This window comes from Ambystoma mexicanum, chromosome 1q (assembly GCF_040938575.1).
Source record: "Ambystoma mexicanum isolate Mex_15411 chromosome 1q, UKY_AmexF1_1, whole genome shotgun sequence".
NCBI classification, from domain to species: Eukaryota; Metazoa; Chordata; class Amphibia; order Caudata; family Ambystomatidae; genus Ambystoma; species Ambystoma mexicanum.
Window position 1 is genome coordinate 985,839,628 of NC_090922.1, and position 23,195 is coordinate 985,862,822.

Consider the following 23,195-nt stretch of genomic DNA (forward strand, 5'->3'; position numbering starts at 1 on the left):
TAGTATTCCACTAAAATGAAGTAGGAAATGTCTAAACAGAAACCTGCTTAGAACCCAGCCGCACACTCAATAGGGGGGAACCAAAGGTTCAACAATTTCTAACAGTGGTGTGAAAAAAGTCATACTCAATCGATAGTCAAAAGTGAACACACAAAGTGTTAATTTAATTCCCTAAACAACAAACATACAAGACATCAACACTGCAGGTTTAAGCCTACTGTAAATAATAGTCTTCAATTAACCCACAACGATAGTTTCAAAATAACAAAACAGCATAAAGTACATGAAACATTTACAGCAATGTTCAAAATATCAAAAAATGAGGGTCACAGTCAAACAATCCTATGCATTTTGGGACAAAGTCCCATCTTCAGGGATATGCCCTCATTGTTCCTAAAACAACAATATAAACACAAATTACCATCAAAATTCAATACCTCACTCAAGCATGTCATCCACAGTAACAAAGAAGCAATGAGCAAGTCCAACCTGAATCAGAATGAAGATTCAATCATGAACCCTAGCAGCATAAAAAACATTTAGCAAAACACAATGGAAATCATTCCTCAGAACGGAAAAAGTATCAAGGAGTCAGAAACTTAATGACAAAGAAAACCCATGTGATGATGACCAATAGTTTAGCCCAAAATGCCAATAGTGGTCCAAGAGTGTCATAATGTACCTGGCGTCCACTATACATATTTATTTATACATTTTATTTATTTATAAATGTACACCGCGCCACAGCCTGCAGGCATGAATGGGCGTCAACATAAAGACAAAGGACGACATGGATGAAACAGGACAACAAGAAGAGAGAAAATAAAAAAAATGCACTGTCTCAAAAAGCTAACATGAATATTAAGGTCTTCAAAGTTCGGCTGAACTTTAAGCTGTTTCTTTTAAGTCTCAGAGCAGTTGGAAGAGTGGCCCATAGTTTAGCGGCTCTAGCGGAGAAAGATCTACCAAATCCATTGCTCCGCTTGTACGCTACACAGTTAATCTGACCCTGGTTTCCTGAATGGAGGGTCTGCTGGGAACATATGGGTATACCAGTGACTTTAATAGAGAGGAACATCTCCAAAGAGACACCAGTGTGCTAATGTGCCAGCTTTGAAATCAATCTGATCTTTCACCACCAGCCAGTGACAATCTCTTCTTCCGGCCGAGATGTGCTCACCTCTTGGAATCTTTTTGATAATGCGCACAACATTGTTTTGAATGGTCAGACATTTTGTCAGGCAGGCACTGTAAGCTCCCATCAGAAGCGCGTTGCCATAGTCCAGCCTCGATAGTATAGTGGCTAGACAGAAACTCAAACATACTGTGCAATAGCAGTACACTAGAAACCAAATTAGAAGATTAAAAGGAGGGAGAAAGAACAGTCAAACCAACAGCCGTGTGATCTCTTACCATATTAACCTGAACCAACGGATAAACCAAGTAAACCGACCGCCGCAAGAGGTCACACTGGGCACCCAGCTCCAACAAGTATAACCGGGTCTCCAAGTGCACCCCATACGCATGGCCGGAGGAACCGGAAGTGATGGGTAAATGTAGAAATCAAAAGATATGCCATCTTAGAATGGGTGTATAAAGGCAAATAACGCCTAGTTTCGCAAACATACCAGGGATGTATAATACCACTCGTAATACATTAAAAGTAAAAAGACAACTAATGAAGAGAGCTAGACCATTGCAAAGGTTTGTGTTTAATCCCATATTAGTGCTGATGACAAAAGCCCTTAAAAGTAAACACATAAAAAAAGTCTGAAATGATTTTGCTTAACTCACCATGTTGGTGAACCCTTTTCCGTAACTGTCTCAATTTTTCTTCCAATTTTTCTGAGATGATGCCAACCTTGCATGCGTCCAAAACCAACACAACGCAGTGAGTCTTCTCTTGAAGGGATGGTGACTTAATGTATCCAGGAGTACTTGGCTTAATGGGAGCTGTTGGATTAAACTGAAGATAAATTGATTTGGTTATCTTTACATTGATAAACGTAGCATTAGGCACCACTGTAGGCTGAGTAGAACATAAAAGAGCAGAATTGAAAATAAAACGAAAGTATTTTTTATAACCAATGGAAAGCCTTCTTTTCATACTTTTAAAGGTACACCTGCACGGGTGGAGATATTCCTTAATTTATGGTGACTATACCAGGGTGATTTGTTTTTATTTTCTTGGTGTAAAGAGCAACAAATACAAACAAGGCATTCCACAGTGCTATAGGGTAGCAAACAAAAAGGGTTGAGGGGAGGACAAAACGGGCCAGTGTATCAATGGTTACCATTGATACACTGGCCCAAGGCAGTTGACCAATGGTTGTTGACTACACATACCACAACTTCCTAGTAAACCCATACACCTTGCATCACATGGTAAGAGGAATAACAAAGGTGTAAACTTTTATAAATGTAACCCCAGTAGTAATGAATTAACTACAATATGGACAAGACAGCAAACCAAGAGAGGTCAAGCAAACAGTGCTCAGTTCAGTGGTAGTGTGAGTGCAGATTCTAATATATTCAGGGAAATACTCCCAAGCTGTATGGTCATGAAAACCTGCAACAGTGTAGGTTAAGAGGAATGGAGAAGGAGGGAGACTAGCATTAGGAGCACTGGGGCCAGTTGTTAGTGAATTAAGGGAGAGGCTGAATGGGAAAGCAGGGGAGGCAGATAGAGGGGACTTAGTGTCTGAGAGCTAGGAGCATAGGGGCTTCCGGAAATCTGGAAAGGCTTGCTTGAGCAGGTGGATCTACACCACTCGTTTGAATCTGAAGTAGTGCTCTCATGGTCGCAGGGTTAATGGAAGGCCATTATAGTATTTGGCAGCATGGTATGTAAAGGGTCAACACACCCTATTGTTGTTTCCTTGGTTTGGGTAGCAGAAGAAGATTCCTGTTAATGGATTTCAGTGCTCTGCTGGGGCAATATTTAGCAAATAGGTTGGATGTGTAATGAGGCCATTTCTCAGATAGTCCATGGTGCGTGAGTGTTATGAGATGTTCCAGAGGTAGCCAGCACAAGGCTTTGAGGCTCAATGCAATGCGGTCACTCCTTAAGGCCCAACATCAGTTTGGCTGTATGATTCTGTATCAAGTAGAGTGGGCGGGCTTCTATTTTATTAAGGCCGAGGTAGATTCAGTTACAATAATACAATAAAGTACCATAGATCTAGCTACATCTGCTGTTTGTGGCATTTCAAGATAGGGACAAACCATTCTCAGTAAATGTATTTGGTACTGGGACTTTCTAACTACATCCCCAATCTAAGGTGAGAAGAGAAAGGCTTCATTGAATAGGATGCCTTGATTCATAACTGTGATGGAGGCTGTAGTACACTGACCTAGTTCCTGAAGCCAAAGGAAAGGGGCGCAAACTGGGCATTTCTGCGCTAAAAAATCAAATGTTTATCGTAGTAAGATTAACACAAAGGTTGTTTTGTGTCATCCACTCCTGGATCACAATGAGGCAATTAGATACATTTCTCAAAGAGTCATTATTGTCAGTAGGTTTGAACAGGATTTTGGTCCGCATACACCAGAAATGAAGCAGACAACTTAGTAAGAATGGAAGTCAATGGTTGAATGTAGCTGTTGAACAAACAAGGGGAGAGGACTGATCGTTACGGTGCCTCAATGTTCAATACTACCAGTTTGTATGTCAACTCTCTCAGTTTGACCACAGTTCTACAGTTTTTAAGGAAAGGCAATATCTAGGCTAAGGCATTTCCTATGATGCCCCCTTTATCTCGCCGACAGTTAACTAGAATGGTGTGCTCTACCATGCCAAAGGCTGCTGCTAGATCTAGTAGAATTAGGACAGCAGCAGTGTTATTATCAAGAGCCTTGAGAATTTCTCCACGTCTTGAGCACCATCTCAGTGCTCTACATATGTCTGAAGCCTTACTGTCATTGTTAGGGAGAATTCTCAGGACCCCCAGCACTTTTTGCTGGACTTTAGGACTTTTAATTTCTAACCTGGAGATAGTGAGATCTTTTTCCCACTCTCTCATGTATTTTGCTTTAATCGGATCACTGTGTTTCTTTTGGTTTTGGAGTCTGACAAACTCAATAGGCATCATCTGTTTACATTGTGTTACACAGCACCCTCAGTGCAGTGACACAGGGAAGTCTTACATATTTCTTAAAGGTTTAAATACCTTCTCTTGGTTAAACTACTGTTTCCAAGAGCAGTGAAGTGAAATTGACTTTACTTACATTTGTAACTTTCTAGAGCCAGCACACACTATGTTACAATAGGGTGCTGGAGGGGTTACTTAGTATCCCCTTTGTCTAGTTTCTCGTGTAATATTTTGATGTTACCCTTTCTACAATGGCGGGTATCAGTGATTTACTTTCTACTACGGTTGTGTGTTTTTATCGCAGGCTACAATTGTAGTCCCAGTAAAGCACCCATGGGTGCCCATTTTGTCAAAATGGCCCCGGTCTTCTTCTTTCGCCGTTTCTTGTTGTTAAGGTCCTTATTGAGATTTACTCTGCGCACCAAACCAGCTTTGGTCCCTTTGTTTGTTTTGTCTTTGGCGGGGTTCACTGCTGAAGCCCACCTCTGGCTCCAGTGGGCCTGGGGGGGGAGGGCAGGAAGCGAGGCAGGTGCCCAAAACTCCCTGTGCTTAGTCTCCTAGGGGACAGGAATGCACTCTTATGTGATTGGCCGGCTGGCTGTCCTCGGAGAACAGCCACCCTGCTGTGTGACTGACAGCTAGGCTGGAATGAATGGGAGAAACCAGCATAAAAAGGTGAGGCTTTTGGCTTAGAAGGCAGAGTCGATCACTGAAACAAAGGAAATCCAAAAAAGAACTTGAAGAGTCACCTGCTGCAACTCCTGGACCGTTGGTTTGCACGTTGAAGCCCTGCTGCTCTGCTGAAACTCCAAATTCGTTTGGACTAGAGGAGCCCTGCAAAGGACAACTTCTCCCCTTGGGTTGGTGAGACCAATCGACCCCAATACGTGTTCATCTGGACATCCTCTCGGAGCTGGCTGTACTTCCTATGCTGCTGCAGGAACCGATCACCAGGGAGAAGAACACTAGAATCAAGTGAGTGTCTTTAAGTTGGCCTAGAGCTTTTGGAAGATCCTCCGGACTCCCAGGAAGCAGGACTGACCGAGCCTGAGCCACCTCAACACAGTGCTGGACCCCAGAAGCAAGGAAAGTCCATTTCGACATGATGCAAGGAGCTGAAACCGCGAGGTGCTGCTGATCTGAAGTTTGCCCATTGCTGCCGCTGACTTTCCATTCGTAGTACAGGAGTCCCCAGACGTCCTCCCTCTTGTCCCCACGACTGAGGCCCAGGAACCAAGGATTTGCAGACCTACACAGGAACCGAAGTGCAGCTGTATCCAGTTTTCTTCAAACCAAAGCTACTGTGAATTAAGAGGTTGCTTACCTCGTGTTGTGTAGTCTTGCTAGTTCTCACTTGAGACTTGCCTTGGCTGCTCTTGCAGAGTTGCTTGCAGCTTTGCCCCTCACAAGCCTGAACAGCATGTGGCCCTTCTGTGATTCTATTTCTACAAACTTTTCTAAAACATTGTGCAAGACTTTTATTTACCTGCAAAGAAGATCTCCAGTCCCCTTGACTCTGCTCAACTAACATTGGCTGTCCTGGTGCCCTGCTAGACTCTTCTAAACCTCTGACTCTGTGTTAATCTGTGTTAATCTGTCCCTCAACAAAGTCACACATTCAATAACTTGCATAGCTAGGAAAGGGTTAACTTTACTTTGCATTGGGGGTTCAAAAGTACTTACCAGTTTAAGAATATTTGTTGACCATTGTTTATTCTATTTTATTTTATAAATCTGTTTATTGAGTAAAGAACACAACATAACATAATTAAAACCATACAACGGGTCACAGGGTAAGTTCTGGATACATCGTTAAGCAACAGTAAGCAATGTTAATCAGGGTTGAGGGCAACAGCTTAAGGGGTCACAAGAACACATCTCTTGGAGCCTAGGGACATCAATGCAACTAGAAGCACCATGGGATCTCCAGAGTAATTTCTTATTGTAAGCATGTCAAGAGTCCTCCCATTTCCCCCAGATCTTCCGAAACTTCCGAGGGCATCCTCTGGCTGTATAGATACGTCTCTCCAAGGATGCACATCTGTCCGCATCATTAAACCATCTGTTTACGCTCAACTTTTCAGTCGAATCCCAGGTTTCAGCAGTTTTCCTCTTTCCCTCCCCCAGTGTAACTGCCAGAAACATCTTTTCATACTTGGTAAAGTCTGTCTCCCCCCACATGCCCAATAACATCAGTTTCGGATCATGTGGAACCGGGGACCCTATGACAGTGGATAGTTTGTTAATACATTTCCTCCAGAAGCTTTGAAGGACATCACACTACCACAACATATGAAAGAAAGTGCCCTCATCCCTCTTGCATCGGAGACATTCTCCATTACCCGCCCCTCCCACCGTGTCATTGCCGTACGGGAATAGTACACTTCGTGGAGTATTTTAATTGGATCCGTCTCAACTTGGCATCAATGCCGATCGCCCGTGGGAACATGAGCGCTTCTACCCACTCTTTGGGTTCCAGTGAACCCAGGTCTCTCTCCCATTTCTCCCTCAATTTAACTAGTTAATGCGTTCCGAAGGAGTTGAGGACCTGGTATAGTGTGGCCACCATCGGTGTGGGCAATGCACGGTTTGTAAATTAACAACTAAATCCAAAGAGGTGGAAATTAGTTTAGAAAAGCCTTGGAGACAAACACAGTTCTCAAATTGCAACTCTGATCACGTTGTGTACATGGTCACATGTCCTTGTAAGCTCAAATACATAGGGAAAACCATCAGAAAGATCTAAACTCGGATTATTGAGCATAGAAGTAGTATAGAAAATAAAACGGCCCTTGCTCCGATGGTAAAACATTTTGTCGAAAAGAATCATGGCTGTGAGGATTTCAAGTGGACAGTACTGATGACTATCAAAGGCAAAGACAATACTGTTAAGAAAAGGACTCTGCTAGAAAAAGAACAAAAACTCATTTCTAACTAGAAGTGATAAGGAAGGCCTCAACGAGGCGATTGAATGATATAACATATGAACAAGATATTTTGGCCTAATCCCAACTGTTATCCTTAGTAGGACATCAGTACATGGGCTAAAGAAGAAATGAGTAAATACCAAGGTGAGTCCAGAGCCTGGAATCATGCAAGGTGCTGGACGCGAATGCTAGTTCCGCTCTCCCCACATGCAGAGGCATTGCTCAATAGCATAACTATTTTTGCATGGACGCCCCAGTACTCCATCAGTTTGAATGAAAACCGAATATGGCGGTTTCTGGGCCCCTGTTACGGCCCATGGATTTTTTTAGAGCTTTATTACAGACTTATTCCATTTCCTGTTACTGTCTCTGAATATTAGACTTTGAATATATGCCCAAGTACGTCAACATATTCATAATAGATCAAAACGAATAAACCGATTTACACAGTGTTTTAGGCTGGATTTCAGCATAAAAATAAAAAGAGGACTAAGAGTTGGATATAAATCCTTCCAAGTTTATCTGTTTGTTTGTTTATTCATTTGTATTGCGCACCAGACCCGAAGGTATCAGGGCGCGAGGGTTACAGGCAGGTTCACAGCTTAGTTACACAATAGATAATTACACAATACAGCTTAGTTACACAGTAGATAATTACACAGTAGATAATTGCACAATGCAGATACATAAATGCACAGGATAAGCACAGAGATAAAAGGAGACAATAAGATTCTATGACATACCGGAGGCAAGCATTATGCTTAACTTCTTTAATTACTGCTAACCACAGCTTTTTAAATCTTTCTTTTGTTTCAATGTATTTATTTTTAATTTTTTTTTTATATAACTCGTATAAACAGAAAAAATGAAGCATTTTAGCCTTAACTCGGCTAAACTACATCCCCCATGAGGCTCTTCAATATGGTAGTCCAATAGCCTCTCTCTCACTGTCCAATCAGGCAATCCCTTCTACTATAAATCACTGCCTCTCTGGGTCCCTTCCTCTTCTTTTTTGCTGCACCACAGATAAGTGACATCAATTCTAACAGTACCTTACTATGCTGTGTTTATATGATACTTAATCGTCGATACGTTAAGTTTATATATTTGTAAAGCACGCGTATATCATTAGCGCAAACTTATTAGTATTCGAGTTCGAAACGCACGCGTTCATTTCTCGGACAAGTTAGACTTTCAGGACGGCTGACTGCCGAGCCCGCGAGTGATCTCACTCGCTGTAGGGCTCGGCCAGTCAGCCGCAAACAAACTCTCACGGAAATAAAGAGTATCGCGGGCAACGCGTGGTACGGGGTAAACCCCACTCCCCTTAGAAACAAGGGAAGCGCGCGCATGCGCATTACTGTATTCCTCTCACAGAGTTTTGTTCTCGCACAGAGAAAGCCAACGGCAATTCTACACTCCTGTTCTTCGCTCCCGAACGCACAAAACTCGTTATTTTGTTAGCGGATCGCCTGCACATCAGAGGCATTCAAAATTTAGAAAAAGAAAAAAAAAAAGAGAAAACGAAAATATATTTTTTTGTTGCCAGCAACAAAAGAGGAGCTACAGTTCTCAACCTGATAGCCATCCTCTGTGAGGGACACACATTACCATGGTGTACAGCATGGATAACGAGGCCTGGAGTGAAGGGAGTGACAGAGAACCAGAGCAAGAGGTGGAATACATAGGAGAAGATATAGACCTCTCCTACAGCTTCAAGAGTGTGCTAGGCGACTCATTGGTTCAAGCCGTAGCACTAGGAGTCAAGCCTCTACAAGACAGGTTATTGGTCCTGGAAGAAATACTGGGCAAAAAAGCTGGCACGCTCGACGACCCCGGCGAGGGAACCTCCACACAAGAGCCTCCAAGACAAGTTGAGAAGGGGAAGAAAGTGGCCCGGAAGAGGAAACACTCTTCTACTCCCCCGGGCGCAGATACAGGGAAGGATAAGTCCCTAGAGGTGGCTGATGCTTTCAATAGGCTGAAAAGCGCCTTTCTTACTTAGACAGCCGTGCCCAATCTCGTACCCCTTATCCCCTATATTTGTCGCCCCTGGGGTATCTCATCATCCTCAGAGCATTCGGACCAGGAAAGGGGAGATGATGATGGTCAGAGCATAAGCAAAGTGAGCGTAGTCTTGCAGAAAACTACAAGCGAGCCTAAAGCCAGCGGTGTGGAGGCACCTCTGGATGAAGAAGACATGTCAGACATGTTTGAACCCGACACAATAAGGCACCCCAGATCAACGGACTGGACCCCATCGCCAAGAGTAGCCCTGTATATGTCCCAGAAAATAAGAAAACCTATGGAGAAAGACATTAGATTCAGACTTAAAGCCGAGTGTCCGAGACCAGAGCTGACAGGGAAAGTAGCTGAGACTCCCGAACTCGACGCAAAAATGCTAACATTCATAACGAAGGCAGGAAAGGACACCAGGAAAGGCATGGATAGGGCATGGAAGACGTGCCAGGATAAACTATTAGACCTAGCTGGCCCCATAGCGAAGATAATGGATTCAGCCGAGAGAGCTAAAGACACTGGGGAGCCAGTCGACCCTCTTATATTAGCAGGATGGGCGCAAAGAGCATTCTGCATGCTGGGCAACGCAAACTGCGCAATATCTTCAGAGCGACGCAGATCGGTTTTACTGAAGATTGATAAACTAGGAGACCTGGCGTTTTACGAAGCTGGGGAAAGCGCCCAAGGGATCCTGTTCGGTGACACTTTTGTGAAAGAAATGAACAGATTCGTCAGGACATACACAGCGCTGGAGAAAGCGCAAGCCTCCATTAGGAAGGTATTCTCGGGGAGAGTTTTTTCAGGGGCTGGTCGATATAGAGGCCGCTCGACCGGCCGATTCAATAACAGAAGAGCACAAGGCCCCAGACCCCAATATTGGGAGACCCAGCAACAAGACGCCTTTTTCCCGAACAGAGGACGAGGTTCTCGGGGACGCGGATATTACCAACAACAGAACAATAACTAAGGTGTGAGAACGCGCAGCGACCTATCCCCCTGTGGGAGGCAGGACATTGCTTTATTTGCACAACTGGTGCAATCTATCGTCAGATGCATGGGTTATGCAGACCGTACAAGGCTTCATTCTAGAATTCCTAGGTCATCCGGTGCAAGATCGCCGCCCCTCACAGAATTCAAATGACATAGGCCGAAGAAGATTTACTAGACGCAGAGATCCAGGATCTTGCGTGGAAAAACGCGATAGAGAGGGCTACAGGGAGCGGCCAATCCTTCCTAAGCAATATGTTCCTAGTCTGTCGCAAGGACAAAGTGTCTCCAGTAATCAATCTGAAAGAACTCAACAGCTGGTTAGTGTACAAGCACTTCAAGATGGAGGGCATCCATCTGCTAGGGGACTTACTCAGAAAGGGGGAATGGCTCGCGCGCCTAGATCTGAAAGATGCTTATCTCACAGTTCCGATAGCTCCCCACTGTCGACCCTTTCTAAGATTCAGGTGGAGAGACGAACTCTGGCAGTTCAGATGCCTACCGTTCGGTCTAGCGTCAGCACCATGGGCGTTCACCAAGCTTATGAGGCCCATCGCGACAGCACTTCGGGAACAAGGCTGTCGGATGATTGTCTACCTGGACGACATCCTATTTATGGCCGAAAACAAAGATTGCTGCAGAAAAAGATTCAATGGGCGATAGAGCTAATTTCCAGCCTAGGATTCCTAGTGCACAAAGACAAATCAGAGCTTACGCCGACCAAGCGGCTAGAGTTCTTGGGTTTCACTATAGATACAAAGAAAGCTACCTTGGAGTTGCCAACTCACAAAATGAGAGCTATCAAGAAAGATCTGAGAACAGCACTCAAGAAACCGCTGATCTCTCTTCGTTATCTAGCCAGGATAGTAGGTCTTTTAGCAGCATCCATACAAGCAATATTTCCCGGCCCGTTACATTATCGAGCTCTTCAGAGGCTGAAGATCAAGTACCTAAGGAAAGGCTGGAGATACCATCGACTAGTTGCCCTAGACAAAGAAAGCAGATCATAACTCACCTGGTGGCTCCACAATATGGAAGCCTGGAACGGCCGCGCCATCTTCGGAGACATACCAGGGTTAGTTATAGAGTCAGACGCCAGCAGGTCCGGCTGGGGAGCGCGATGCGGCGACATAGAAACAGGCGGGAAATGGTCAAAAGAAGAATTTGAACTACATATCAATTGCATAGAATTACTAGCGGGGTCTTTCGCGGTAAAAGCGTTTACCAGAGACAAAGCGCACTGCAGCATCCTCCTCAAGATGGACAATATATCTGCAGTAAGGTATATAAACAAGCTGGGAGGTACCAGGTCCAGGATGTTAGCGGAATTGGCAAAGGATTTCTGGCACGACTGCCTACAGAAGAAAATTACAGTCAAGGCAGAGTATCTCCCAGGGGCCCTAAACTCAGTGGCGGACTGGAACTCCCAACACCTAGTAGATTACAGAGACTGGAAACTGCACAGAGACATATTCAAGAAATTAGTTGCAAGATGGGGGCCATTGCACATGGACCTGTTCGCCTCAAGGCTAAACACACAGCTTCCAGATTACTTCAGCTGGAAGCTGGACCCGGAAGCCCAGGGAACGGATGCATTCATGCATCATTGGGGGTCGCAGAGACACTATGCCTTTCCCCCCTTTGCGATGCTGGCGAGGGTACTAGCAAAAGTGCGCAGAGACAAAGCTCAGATAGTGATAGTGACGCCAGAGTGGAAGTCGCAAGCCTGGTTTCCAGTTCTGATGGAACTTTCTACGGATTTCCCACAGAAGATTGCATACAGACAAGAGCAGGCTGACCGATCCAGCAGGAGCCCCTCACCCTCTGATAGTGGATCAATCCCTAACACTGATAGCGTGCAGAATTTCAGGTATAGATGGCGCTTGCCAGGCCTTTCAGAAGACACTACAAGACTTATCAATCTATCATGGGCTCCATCTACGATCAGGAGCTATAATTCCGCGTGGCAAGCCTGGGACTTATGGTGCAGGGGGAGGAGTATATCTCCCATTTCAGCACCTGTAGTCCAAGTAGTGAATTTCCTAGCCAGCCTCCCGTCTACAGGGAGGGCGTTCAGAACTGTAGGATTATATAGGTCAGCGATCTCTGCTGGACACGAGCTAGTGGACGGAGTACCAGTAGGGGAACACCCAACGGTGTCCCGATTGCTAAAGGGTGTAAAGATGAGCAAACCTCCTACGCCCAAGTACTCATCGTTATGGGATGTCCAAAAAGTCATACATCTGTTTGAGCATTGGCCGAGTAACAACCTTCTGTCAGACAAACAGCTTTCAGGCAAGCTAGCTACACTCCTTTGTTTAGTGTCCTGTAGACGTTAAAGCCCTGGAGATAGACAGGAAGATGTACTACCCGGAAGGGATAGCCTTTACCATAGCGCAGCGCACAAAGACCAATTCTAAAGTGATCTCATACCCATACTGGCCGAATAACGAGAAATTGTGTGTGGCGAATTGTATAAAGTGTTATGAAGCAGCGACAGCAGCGGTTAGACCGAAAGGGGTTACCCAGTTGCTTATAGCGCGTATTAAACCATACAAAGCAGTTACGTCAGCCACTATTGCTAGATGGGTGAAGGAAGTGATGGAGTTAGCAGGTATAGACACGTCTAAATTTGGAGAGCACTCTACCAGGGGTGCCATGGCTTCACAAGCTTTTGCAGTTGGAGTTCCGCTGCAAGAGATCATGAAAGCAGCAGACTGGTCGAGCGATTCAGTATTTAAAACATTTTACTTCAAACCAGTATCTAATATAGCAGCTGCTGTTGTTGAAAGCTTTGAACAAACGTAATGCTCGCCTCCGGTCTTGTCATAGAATAAAGATTGCCCATGCGACTAGCGCAGGAAGTCTTGATTCTATTAAAGACACGGAGGCGAGCATTATCCCACCCTAAGGGAATACAGCTGTAAGGGGCATGATATGAACTGTAATACATATCGCAGCAAATCTATGTAAATGCTTGATTATAACATGTGATAAATCGTATTCCCCTCCCTAACGTGCACATTTCTCTTTTTGCATAGGAGAGGAGCAAAAGAATCACTGCGATTAGACTGTACGAAGCAGCAGAGCTGCAGAGTTAGAATACGGAGATCCTACCAAGAGTAGAAAGGACAGACTCAGTTGGATTATACGAGAGGCAGCTGGATTTTAGACATTTGTTCAGTAAAAGCGAGCCGCAAAAGAAGAGGAAGGGACCCAAAGAGGCAGTGACTTATAGTAGAAGGGATTGCCTGATTGGACAGTGAGAGAGAGGCTATTGGACTACCATATTGAAGAGCCTCATGGGGGATGGGTTAAGGCTAAAATGTTTCATTTTTTCTGTTGTTTATACGAGTTATAAAAAAAAAATACATTGAAACAAAAGAAAGATTTTAAAGGCTGTGGTTAGCAGTAATTAAAAAAGTTAAGCATAATGCTCGCCTCCGTGTCTTTAATAGAATCAAGACTTCCTGCGCTAGTCGCATGAGCAATCTTTATTATACATTGAGTTACTGGGCCTCATTACACGGAAGGCGGTGAGCCATGGCGCTATTAGCGCCATGGCTCATGCCGGTAAAATACCGGCACCGCCTTGGCGGAAAGGGGATTTACCGCCCCATTCCAAGGTTGGAGGGGCGGTAAATCCCCCTTCCGCCATTGCCCTTCCCCATTCCCATTTCTGCCCCATAGGGCTCTATGGGAATGGGGAAGGCGCTCATTACGGCACCGCAATTTTGCGGTGCCGTAATTAGCTCCGAGGTCCCTTAGCGGGTTGGTTTTTAACGCCTGCAAAAAGCAGGCGTTAAAGCACCAACCCGCTAAGGGACCTCGTAGTAAGGCGGTAATGGTTAACGGCCACCGTTACCATTAACGGTGGCCGTTAACCATTACCGCCTTCCGTGTAATGAGGCCCACTGTCTTCGTTACAGGTATTTACAGCTGGTGGTCACAAACACTGAAGTTAGGTAGCAAAGGATTTGAGCCAGATGGTACATTTAGATCTGAAGTTCTGATAAGGCTGATCTTCCCGGATTGCAGGTGGCATGGAGTTCCAGACCTGGGCAGATTTTATAGGGAAGCTGTTACCTCTTACCTTAGAAAGTTTAAATCTAGGAACAAGGAGACAGTTGCTGTGTGCCAGTCTGGAAAGTCTGGTGGAGGTCCTTTTGTGGAATCTCTCAGCGAGATAGCTAGGGGCAGCGTTGTTCAATGATTTGTGGGTTAGTGACGCAATTTTCAATTTGATTTTGTTGTTAGTAGAGAGCCAGTTGTTTTGCTGCCTGAGCTCCGAGATGTGGTCTCTCCTAGCCACTCCAAGGGCCGCTCTAAGGGCGTTATTTTGGAGTGTTTGGATTTACCTGATGATTGCTTTGTTGGAGCCAATATATAGGGCGTTGCAATAGTCAAGCCTGGACAGAATAAGGGATCTGCCCAAAATGATGCAGCTGTTGTTGGAGAGGAAGGGTTTACCAGTTCTATTGAGTTTACACGTGTAGCCAGTAGTCGAGGCCAGAGTGTTGACTTGTTTGGTGAAAGAGAAGGTTGAGTCGAGATAGAAGCTAAGAGTTTTCACCTCGTTGGCCACATTGATGAGGTTGCCATCAATTATGAAGGATGCGTATTCAAGCCCTAGTTTATTGAGGTTGGTGGGGGTGCCTAGGATGATGAGCTCTGTTTTGTCATCATTCAGGCATAGACCATGATTAGCCATCCATGCCAGGATGATGAGACACACCCTATTCACCAAGGCCAAATCCTTAACGTAATCACCTGAAAGTGGGAGGAGAATCTGTGTATCATCTGCATAGTTACTGTGGGTGATACCCAGACTGTCCAGATCATCGAAAAGGGGCTTAGTGAATATGTCGTATAATGTGGGAGAGACACAGGATCCCTGGGGGACGCTGCGGGTGATAGGGATAGGGTCTGCAGCTGCTGAGGGCGAAAATACCTGCATGGTCCTTTCACTTACGAATGACTCAATCCAAACTATGGCCTCCCTGGAGAAGTGAGCAGCCAAGTTAAGGTGACTGCATAGGACCTTGTGATCCACAACGTCGAATGCAGCCGAGAGGTCAAGGAGGAGAAGGAGGGCTTTTTTCCCTTTGTCCCTTAATTCATCAACTTGGGTCTTTAGGTCTATGAGGGCCATCTCAGTACCATGTTGTGGACGAAAACCAGATTGGCCTGCTCCTAGGAGGAGGTGTAGTTCCAGGTATTTGTGGACTTGTGTGTAGGCGACCTTGTTTAGGATTTTTAAAAGAGAGGGTACGGTTGTGATGGGCCGGTAATTAGTGGGTATTTAAGGGTCAAGTGTTTGCTTTTTTAATAGGGGAAGCACCCATGATTCTTTAAGGTTGGCAGGGATGATACTGGAATCAAATGAGGCATTGGTGAGCTTGGATACAAAGGGGGCTAGGTCCCTAGCTGCATCCTTGATAAGCTGGGCTGGGCAAGGGTTGCCCTGGCAGTTGGAGGGTTTGAGTGAGGGTTTGATTTTTTCGACTTCAAGAATGGATGGTTTAGAGAATTTGAATCGAATGGGTGGTGAACTGGGTGAGGTGAGTGTCCTCGGGCTGGGCTGTGTGACTTTGGTAGGAAGGGTGCTGGGTGTTGGTGAGTTAATGGTCGAGTTCAAGGATTCTTTTTTTGGGGCTATTTTAGATTGGAGAGTGGCTATTTTATTGGAAAGTGCGTGCTGGATACCAGAGCACCAACTTTTATCTTTGGTGCAGGTGTCAGGTGTGGAGAAAGGGGTTTCTATCTCTTTGAGGATCGGGAATAGCTCCTTCATGATTGAGTTGGCTTGTGAGATCCGTGTGTTGTAGGATTCTTTTTTGGCAAGGCAAATTTCTTTTTTGTAGAGGGTGGAGATCTTAATGAGTTTAGTTTTGTTAGCTTCCGATGGGAGTAGGCGCCAGGTGGCCTCACAGATTCTTTTTTTTTTGTCTTAGATCTTTTAGGTATGGGGTGAACCATTTGTTCTGGTGGGTTTTGGGTTTACTAGGTCTCAGTTTGAGCGGGGTAATAATATCTAGCGATGTTGCCATGATTTTATTGTACTCATTGACCAGTGTTTCAGGATCGGAGCTGTCTGGAAGGGTGTTGAGAGTGGGGAAGGATGGCTGGGACGAGCCTTTCGGCAGTAATGTTCTTTTTGCTTCTAGTTAGGGTAGGGGGGGCGGTGGGGATCGTGGTGGAGAGAGGTCTGGTGGTAGTGAGCTCAAAAGACACGAGGGAGTGGTCTGTCCAGGTTAGAGGGGAGATGGAAGTGATGTTAGCGAGACAGTTGTAGTCAGCTACCCAATCTATTTTTCTTCCTTTATTGTGAGTGGATGAGGAGACCTTTTGAAGTAGGCTGAGTTCAGTCAGGATAGTGGCAATGTTCAAGGCAGGTTTATCAAGAGGATCGTTGAATCCCAGTTTGAAGTCGCCAAGGAGTACAACTTGCGAGGAGTTTTTGAGGTTGTTAGAGAGTATGGAGGAGATGTCCTCCTCGAATACACCAATGGGTCCAGGTGGTCGATAGATAAGGTGTAAAGTTAAGGTTTGGGAGTTGGCCAGTGGTAATTTGACTGTGAGCGTTTCACAGGATTGGAGATTATGTAAAGGGGCAAGTCTCATTGCGAGGCTGGATTTGAAGATGATGGCGATACCTCCTCCTCGGGACTCAGGTCTGTCTTGTCTGAGGATAGTGTAACCATCGAGCATAGCTGACATGAGAAAGGGTCCTGCTGCAGCATGTAGCCATGTCTTGGTTAATGCGAGAAAGTCAAGGATATTGGCTAGGATCAGATCTGCATTTTCTGTGGCATGTGATACCAAGGACCTGGTGTTTAGTAGGGCCCCCTTGAGCTGTGGTATATGGGAGTCTTTGCTTGCAAACTGGAGTGTGGGGTCAGAGGTCTTGGGATGAGGAGCAGCGCACTGCTCAGTGGGGGCATTCATAGTGGGGCGGTTAGTGTGATGTTTGGAGTTAAATGCATTTTTGTTGGAAAAGTGGTTCATATTAATGTTGGGGCTGGGTGTGAGTCTGGCCGGAGGATCAAACAATTTGGCCAGTCTAGATCTAAGTCTGGTGTCCCTGATAATTGATTTACCGGTATAGGAAGTGGCTTGGCTCTGTGTTGAGAGGTTGGGCTGAGTTACGTGCCAAGTGCCAGATGTCATCATAGTGAGGCAGGTTGGGCTCGGAAGCGCACGTGTATGGGGGTTGGCGATGCCCAATAGGGTATTGATAGTGGATAGTATGACTAGTAAGACTAGAGTGATGAGGTAGATTGGAGTAGGCATGCTAGGATAATCTTTAGGTAACAGAGGGAGTGCGCGTCGTGGTGCGGGCAAGGTTGGTGTAGCTGGTGGGCTGTTACAGGCGTAGGTATAGGCTATGGATTAGCTAGACCTGTTGCCAGCAACAATATAGGCTGGTCCCATATGTTGTAAATATGCAGATGCTGTGGGCATTAGAATAGAATAGGCTGAAACAATTTATCGCAAGGCTAGATAGTACAGTAGAATAGGCTGATTCTATAGTACAGTAGAATAAGCTAGTTCAATTGAGTAGTGTAGTGGACTAGGCTGATTCAGTGTATCAAGGCTAGATAGAATAGTAAGATAGGCTAATTCGATTTATCATAAGGCTAGATGGTACAGTAGAATAGGCTGATTCAATTCAATAGTACAGTAGGATAGGCTAGTTCAATTCAGTAGTGCAATGGAATAGGCTGATTCAATTCAATAGTACAGTAGAATAGGCTAATTCAATTCAGTAGTACAGTAGGATAGGCTAATTCAATTTATTACCAGGGTAGATAGCTCAGTAGCTATAGAATAAAATAGGCTGATTCTAATGGTCCTTACGGCGCTGCAAATGACTAGATCGAATTGTCATTAGAATGGTCAGGTAGGGTCGGGTGTGGCTGGTAGTACGCATACAAAGATAGTGAAACTGATTTTACACATGTATCCAGTAGGTATGGTAGCGGCGTAGTCTGTAATGGAGTAGTGAATCAGAGATATAGCGTGCAAAATCGCTGATGCAGCGACTGGGTGCTACGGTGCATATTGGTGGTAAAGATCCGTAGTTGCAGAGTCAAGTAAGCAGAGCAAGGGTGGGAGACGGGCGTGAAATCTGATTGTAAGCGGATCAGAGTGTGATTATGGAAATATGATTGTTAACATGAGCGGATGGGCGACAGGTTTTCTTTCCTCAAGGATCACCTTAATCGGCGCGACCTGTGCGCGAACAGGCGCAAACAGGGCCTTTTCTACGCGGACCGTCTCGGACGAAGGGCCGGCTTCTGCCTGGCCGGCGGATGCTTGGTGATTAAGGAGAGTTGAGTCTCCTAGCAACGAAATGACGCTCCTCCTGGGGCGGCCATCTTAGGTGCAGACAAACAGCGCGTTGTAGCTGTTTTACCCGACTGCGTTGCCACGAGAGGATCGTTGCTCTACTAACCTGGGCCTCCAAGATAAACAGCAAAGGACAGGCGTGTGCAAATTACCTCCCCTGTAAATAATAAGGTAAGAAAATAGGTCAAGCATTTTTTCGGGGATGCGCTATCGACTCGGGTCTAGATTGAGTTATAAGACTATACCAGGGTGAAATACTCTCTGAGATGAAGTCTGAATTTATTTTCTAGACGGATGAGAGCAAGTGAATAACTATTGGAATAGAGACCTCTCTCTCGGACACAGATGTTTATATAACACAATAACCAGGACAACACAGATCTATATGCCCACTGGCCAGGCCATCTGTAAGGATATAGGTAAGCTCATGCCATATCACAAAATGTCAGACTAATGAGTTCTGGTACTCCCGTTGACTGTCTTTCTCTGTATTCTACAGAGAACTGTGGGCTACTTTGACCCACTCAGCAGTACTCCCATACATAACAAAGTTGCACTTCAGCAGAAGCAGCGAAATGACTGCGCTGGCTCCTGTGAGCACCATTGCCTCATGGCAAAACTGCTTTTTGCAACAACAAAAAGATGGCAGCACCATCTTGACAAGCACATATGGGGCAGGATGGAACAAGGGGGCACACTGAGAAAGCCTGCCAATATGTTCTGACATGTACCAAAGAAAGGGAGTGAAAAAGCAGCGCTGCTTTGCTGCAAGCCAAAGTTCCCATTTGTAAAAGGGAAATATTTCCAGTTAAAACTGAGGCTGTTTTGATGCTCTTTTCCTCTGATTCCTCATCAAACTACTGTTATTAATAAGGCCCTGCCATGCCCATTCATATCCCCACGGTGCTTCAGCAGAAAAGAGCCTTATTCCTGAATGACGGGCTGTGCCAGACAAACCTGAGAAAATCAACAAAAGCTTTCCTTCAGCTACACGGGAAACGCTTACATTTTGCTACAAAATGTCAAAAATCACTGCTTGAAAAGAAAATCATAGCTTTCTGTGCGCATGTCAATTTCAGGAGACCTTTTTTTTTTTTTTTTTTTTGATTCAACTGTTTTCACAGTTTTTACAAATGGAGTGAACATGAAAAGGCTTCTTTTTTTTTTTTTCCTTTTCTTTCCTTCCGCTTCATCGCCTAGTCGGATAGGGATTTTGGTTTTCCCGGTTGCTCTCAGGTTGCCTCTTCTTTCTTCAGGTTTATATTCTGAAGGAACTGACCGACTGCAGATACTGATTTTACGTTTGCCCCTGACATCAGGATGTTCCACCAGTATTCTTCATCTCCGAACCTGCTGTTTTTAGATAAATGACCCATGTGTGTCGCTCTTTTTGCGGCCAGTTCCGGGCATGACAGCAAGAGGTGCCTCAGGGTTTCCACTGTTTCTGGTTTGTTGCAGAATCTGCAGAGGTTGTTCGGGGCAGAACCCCTGATGAATAAGATTTCTTTCGTATGCAAGAGATTCAGCCTAGCCCTTAGAAATGTATTTCTAATTTGCTTACTAGGCCCTTGTAGTAGATAGCTCATGGGTTCGTTCTGTTTTTGTTGGTTCACTGGAAGGTCTGCAGTCAGTTTGTATTTAGCCGCTTCTTCCAGCGTTTTAATCCAATCCATTTGTTTGAATTTTTTTATTGTTCTGGTGGGGTTGTTTTCCAATTCTTCCCATGAGCTTCCGATTTCATCGAGGGTTTCCGTGTTTCTTTGCTCCCAAGAGGCTAGAATGTTATTCTCTCCTTTGTTGAGTTCTTCCTTTATTACCTTGAAGATCTTCTCAGAGGATAGCCTGATTTTCCTGCTCAGCATTAGAGTGTTTAGCTTAACTCTTCCTTTTAAAGAGATGACATTAATTTCTCTGCGGATAGAAGCCATCGGGGTAGAATTTGGGAGTGATAGAATTTTCCTCCAAAACAAGCCTTCCAGTTTCAGCCATATTCGCTCCGGAATGATGAACATCGCCTCTGCACCATAAGTGATGGCGGGTACTACTTTCACTGTGTAGAAGTTCAGCACTGGTTTTAGTGAGAATTTTCCATATTTTTTGTCCATCAATCGAGCTTGTGTCATCATGATTTTGGTCTTGGCGATCAAGGATTCCTGCATGGGAGTTTCAAAGCGGTCTGTATTGATCGTGACTCCCAGATAACGGAATGATTTTACTTTCTCCAATCTCTCTCCCGCCAAAGACCATTTTGATTTTTCTTGTTGTGTTGTGGTTTTTTCAAGAATCATTATTTTTGTTTTTGCTGAATTTAGAATCAGGTCGTTAACCTCAAGATATTCTGAGAGCGAGGTAAGTTTACGTTGTAGTCCTATGGCAGTTTGATCCAATAATAAAATGTCGTCCGCGTAGAGTAGTCTTCCAACTTTTTCATCTCCAATTTTGGGGGGGAATGTTCTAACAGTGAGGTCCCAGTTTTGATAGTCGCCGATGAACGCATTGTACAATGCGGGGGCAAGTGGGCACCCTTGTTTAACGCCTCTGTAAGTGCTGATCTCCTCTGAAAGTTGGCCGTTTCCATTGAGTCTAACCCTCATAGATGTTCCGGAATACAGCTCTATGATTGGATTCAGGATTGGAGGCGGACAGTTCCGTGACCTCAGTTTTGTCCAAAGTAGCTCTCTATTGACTGTATCAAATGCATGAGAGAGGTCTATAAAAGCCAGGTATATCTTTGGTCGTCCCTCTAACACCTTGGCTTTCAGAACACTCAGTAGCATTATGTTTGCCAATGTTCCGATATTTTTTACAAATCCTGTCTGAAAGTCGTCGTGTAATTCAGAGGAGACGACCCATGTCTTGAAATTATCCAGAAGAAAAGTTCCGAATAATTTTCCAATGGTGTCCAATAAGGCGATTGGCCGATAGTTTGCTGGATTGGCTTTATCGCCTTTCTTGAAAATTGGGACCACATTTGATAGCTTCCAGGATTTCGGAATCGATTGGGAGTCGGCGCATTGTTGGAATATTCGCGATATTAGAGCTCCCCATGCTTCACTGTTATTTTTGAGGTCCACATTGGAGATTCCGTCGGGTCCAGGTGCCCGGGAATTATTCAGTTTCCTTATTTTTTCGCAGATTTCCTTTTCGTCCTTTTCAATGTTCCATTGATTTTTTTGAAACTGTATGGGTTCTTGGATGTTACCCTCTGGTAAGGCAAACATATCCGAGAAAAAGGATCTCCACTGCGTCTCTCCAATTGAATTTGCTAAAACGTTATTTGAATTGTCTCCTTTCGGGTCAATCAGTGCCCAGAAGTTTTTAGATTGTTTCCCACTTAGGATCCTTAACATGTTCTCAGAATCTTCTTGGTACAGAATTGCACGGTGTGATTTGAGCCAATTTTTGTAAGATTTTTTCGCGGATACTGCTGCCTCCTCTGTTAGTTTAGAGGGGCGAGATTTCGCTTTGCGTAAGATTCTTCTCAATTCTCTTCTTTTCTCCACCAATTGCTTGTTATACGTGTGGTGTGGCTTTTTGACTAGGGCTTGAACGTTCCTTTGTTGGTGGTAGGGGATCAACAGGGGGTAATAGTCAGGTGGATTTACTTCCCCTGGAGCAACAGTAGTTCTTTCGTAGGTCTTTGTGATGTTTCTTATTGCTTCAGCAGTGAGTCTTAATCTAGTCCCTGCGCCGTTAGTAAGAATAGACAAGGTCATTTTCTGTCTGTTTGCCTCCGATTTCCGTTCTGGGGCTGACCATATGGCCATCAGGAGGTTATGGTCACTGTTCTTGGTTCTTATGACTTCGAATGCAGATGTCTTTGCGAGCAGGTTTCTGGATACGTATATGTGATCCAGAAAGGCCTTACAAGAACCTTGTTCCCAAGTTGGAATACAGTTTGCTGTGTTAGAGGTCCAGTAATGAAGGTTGTGAAGGTCAAGTGCGTCCATAAGAAGTTCCCATCCTTTACCTCTCCGATCAGAGTCTCGAGTTGTCGAAGAGTCTTTGGGTATCACTGCGGAGTATGTGTCCCAGTTTGATGTAGTTTGGCCAATGTTGGGTAGTGTCAAATTTAAGTCTCCGCATATTATGATGTGGTCTAGTGCCATCATATTTAGGCCGGACTCTATTATTTGTCCGATGGTTTCAAGGAGTATTGCTTCCTTCACGACTTTTGGATTCCAGTATGTGTTTATCACTAAGTACAATGTTGGTTTGTTCTCGTTCACCCCCTCTCCAGACTTCAGTTCTGATATCAAGGACGCTAGGATTGACGCATTCGATAGTATTGTTTGTTTAAGTTGTAGGCCACTGCAGATTCTGACTGCTGTCAGGAGGCCTGAGGTGGGCCTACCCAATGTTCCTTGTGTGGCTGGAGAGAAGTCGATTTCGAAGCCGTCTAATGTTGGCTTCTTTAGGAGCCACGTCTCCTGTAGACAAAGGAGGTCGAATGACCCCAATTGCACGTCTGATTTAAGTGTCAAGTGAGAGAATCCTCTTGTGTTCCATGACCCCATTTTTAATTTACTTGCGGTCTGATGAGGGTTGTCCGTAACTTCGTTGACTCCTTTCGTGGTCGATCGTGGCTATCTTCTTAATTCTGGTAAGAGACTTTTCTGCGTCCCGGACCATCTTTTTTTTTCCGGATCTTGCCGATGGGCGCGTGAATGATTGAATAATTCACTTGTGCTGTTTCTGGAGTATGCTCGGTCCCTTGGTGACTTCCAGTTCTGCAGGGATCCCTTCCGGTCACGATCTGAAACCCTGTTACTCTGTTTTTCTATGTGTTCGCTCATGGACCCATTCAGCGTACTTTTAT

General features: G+C 44.8%; 1 protein-coding gene across 2 annotated transcripts in view; it reads right to left on the minus strand.

Moving 5' to 3' along the window:
- The window catches only part of LOC138539878 (interferon-induced protein 44-like), a 1,550,577-nt gene that overhangs the window by 521,397 nt on the left and 1,005,985 nt on the right, over window positions 1–23,195 (minus strand). For both annotated transcript variants that reach the window (XM_069641641.1, XM_069641642.1), the window contains one exon: window positions 1,795–1,966. In XM_069641641.1, coding sequence (XP_069497742.1) covers window positions 1,795–1,966 — 172 coding nt within the window. The remainder of the gene's footprint in view (window positions 1–1,794; window positions 1,967–23,195) is intronic.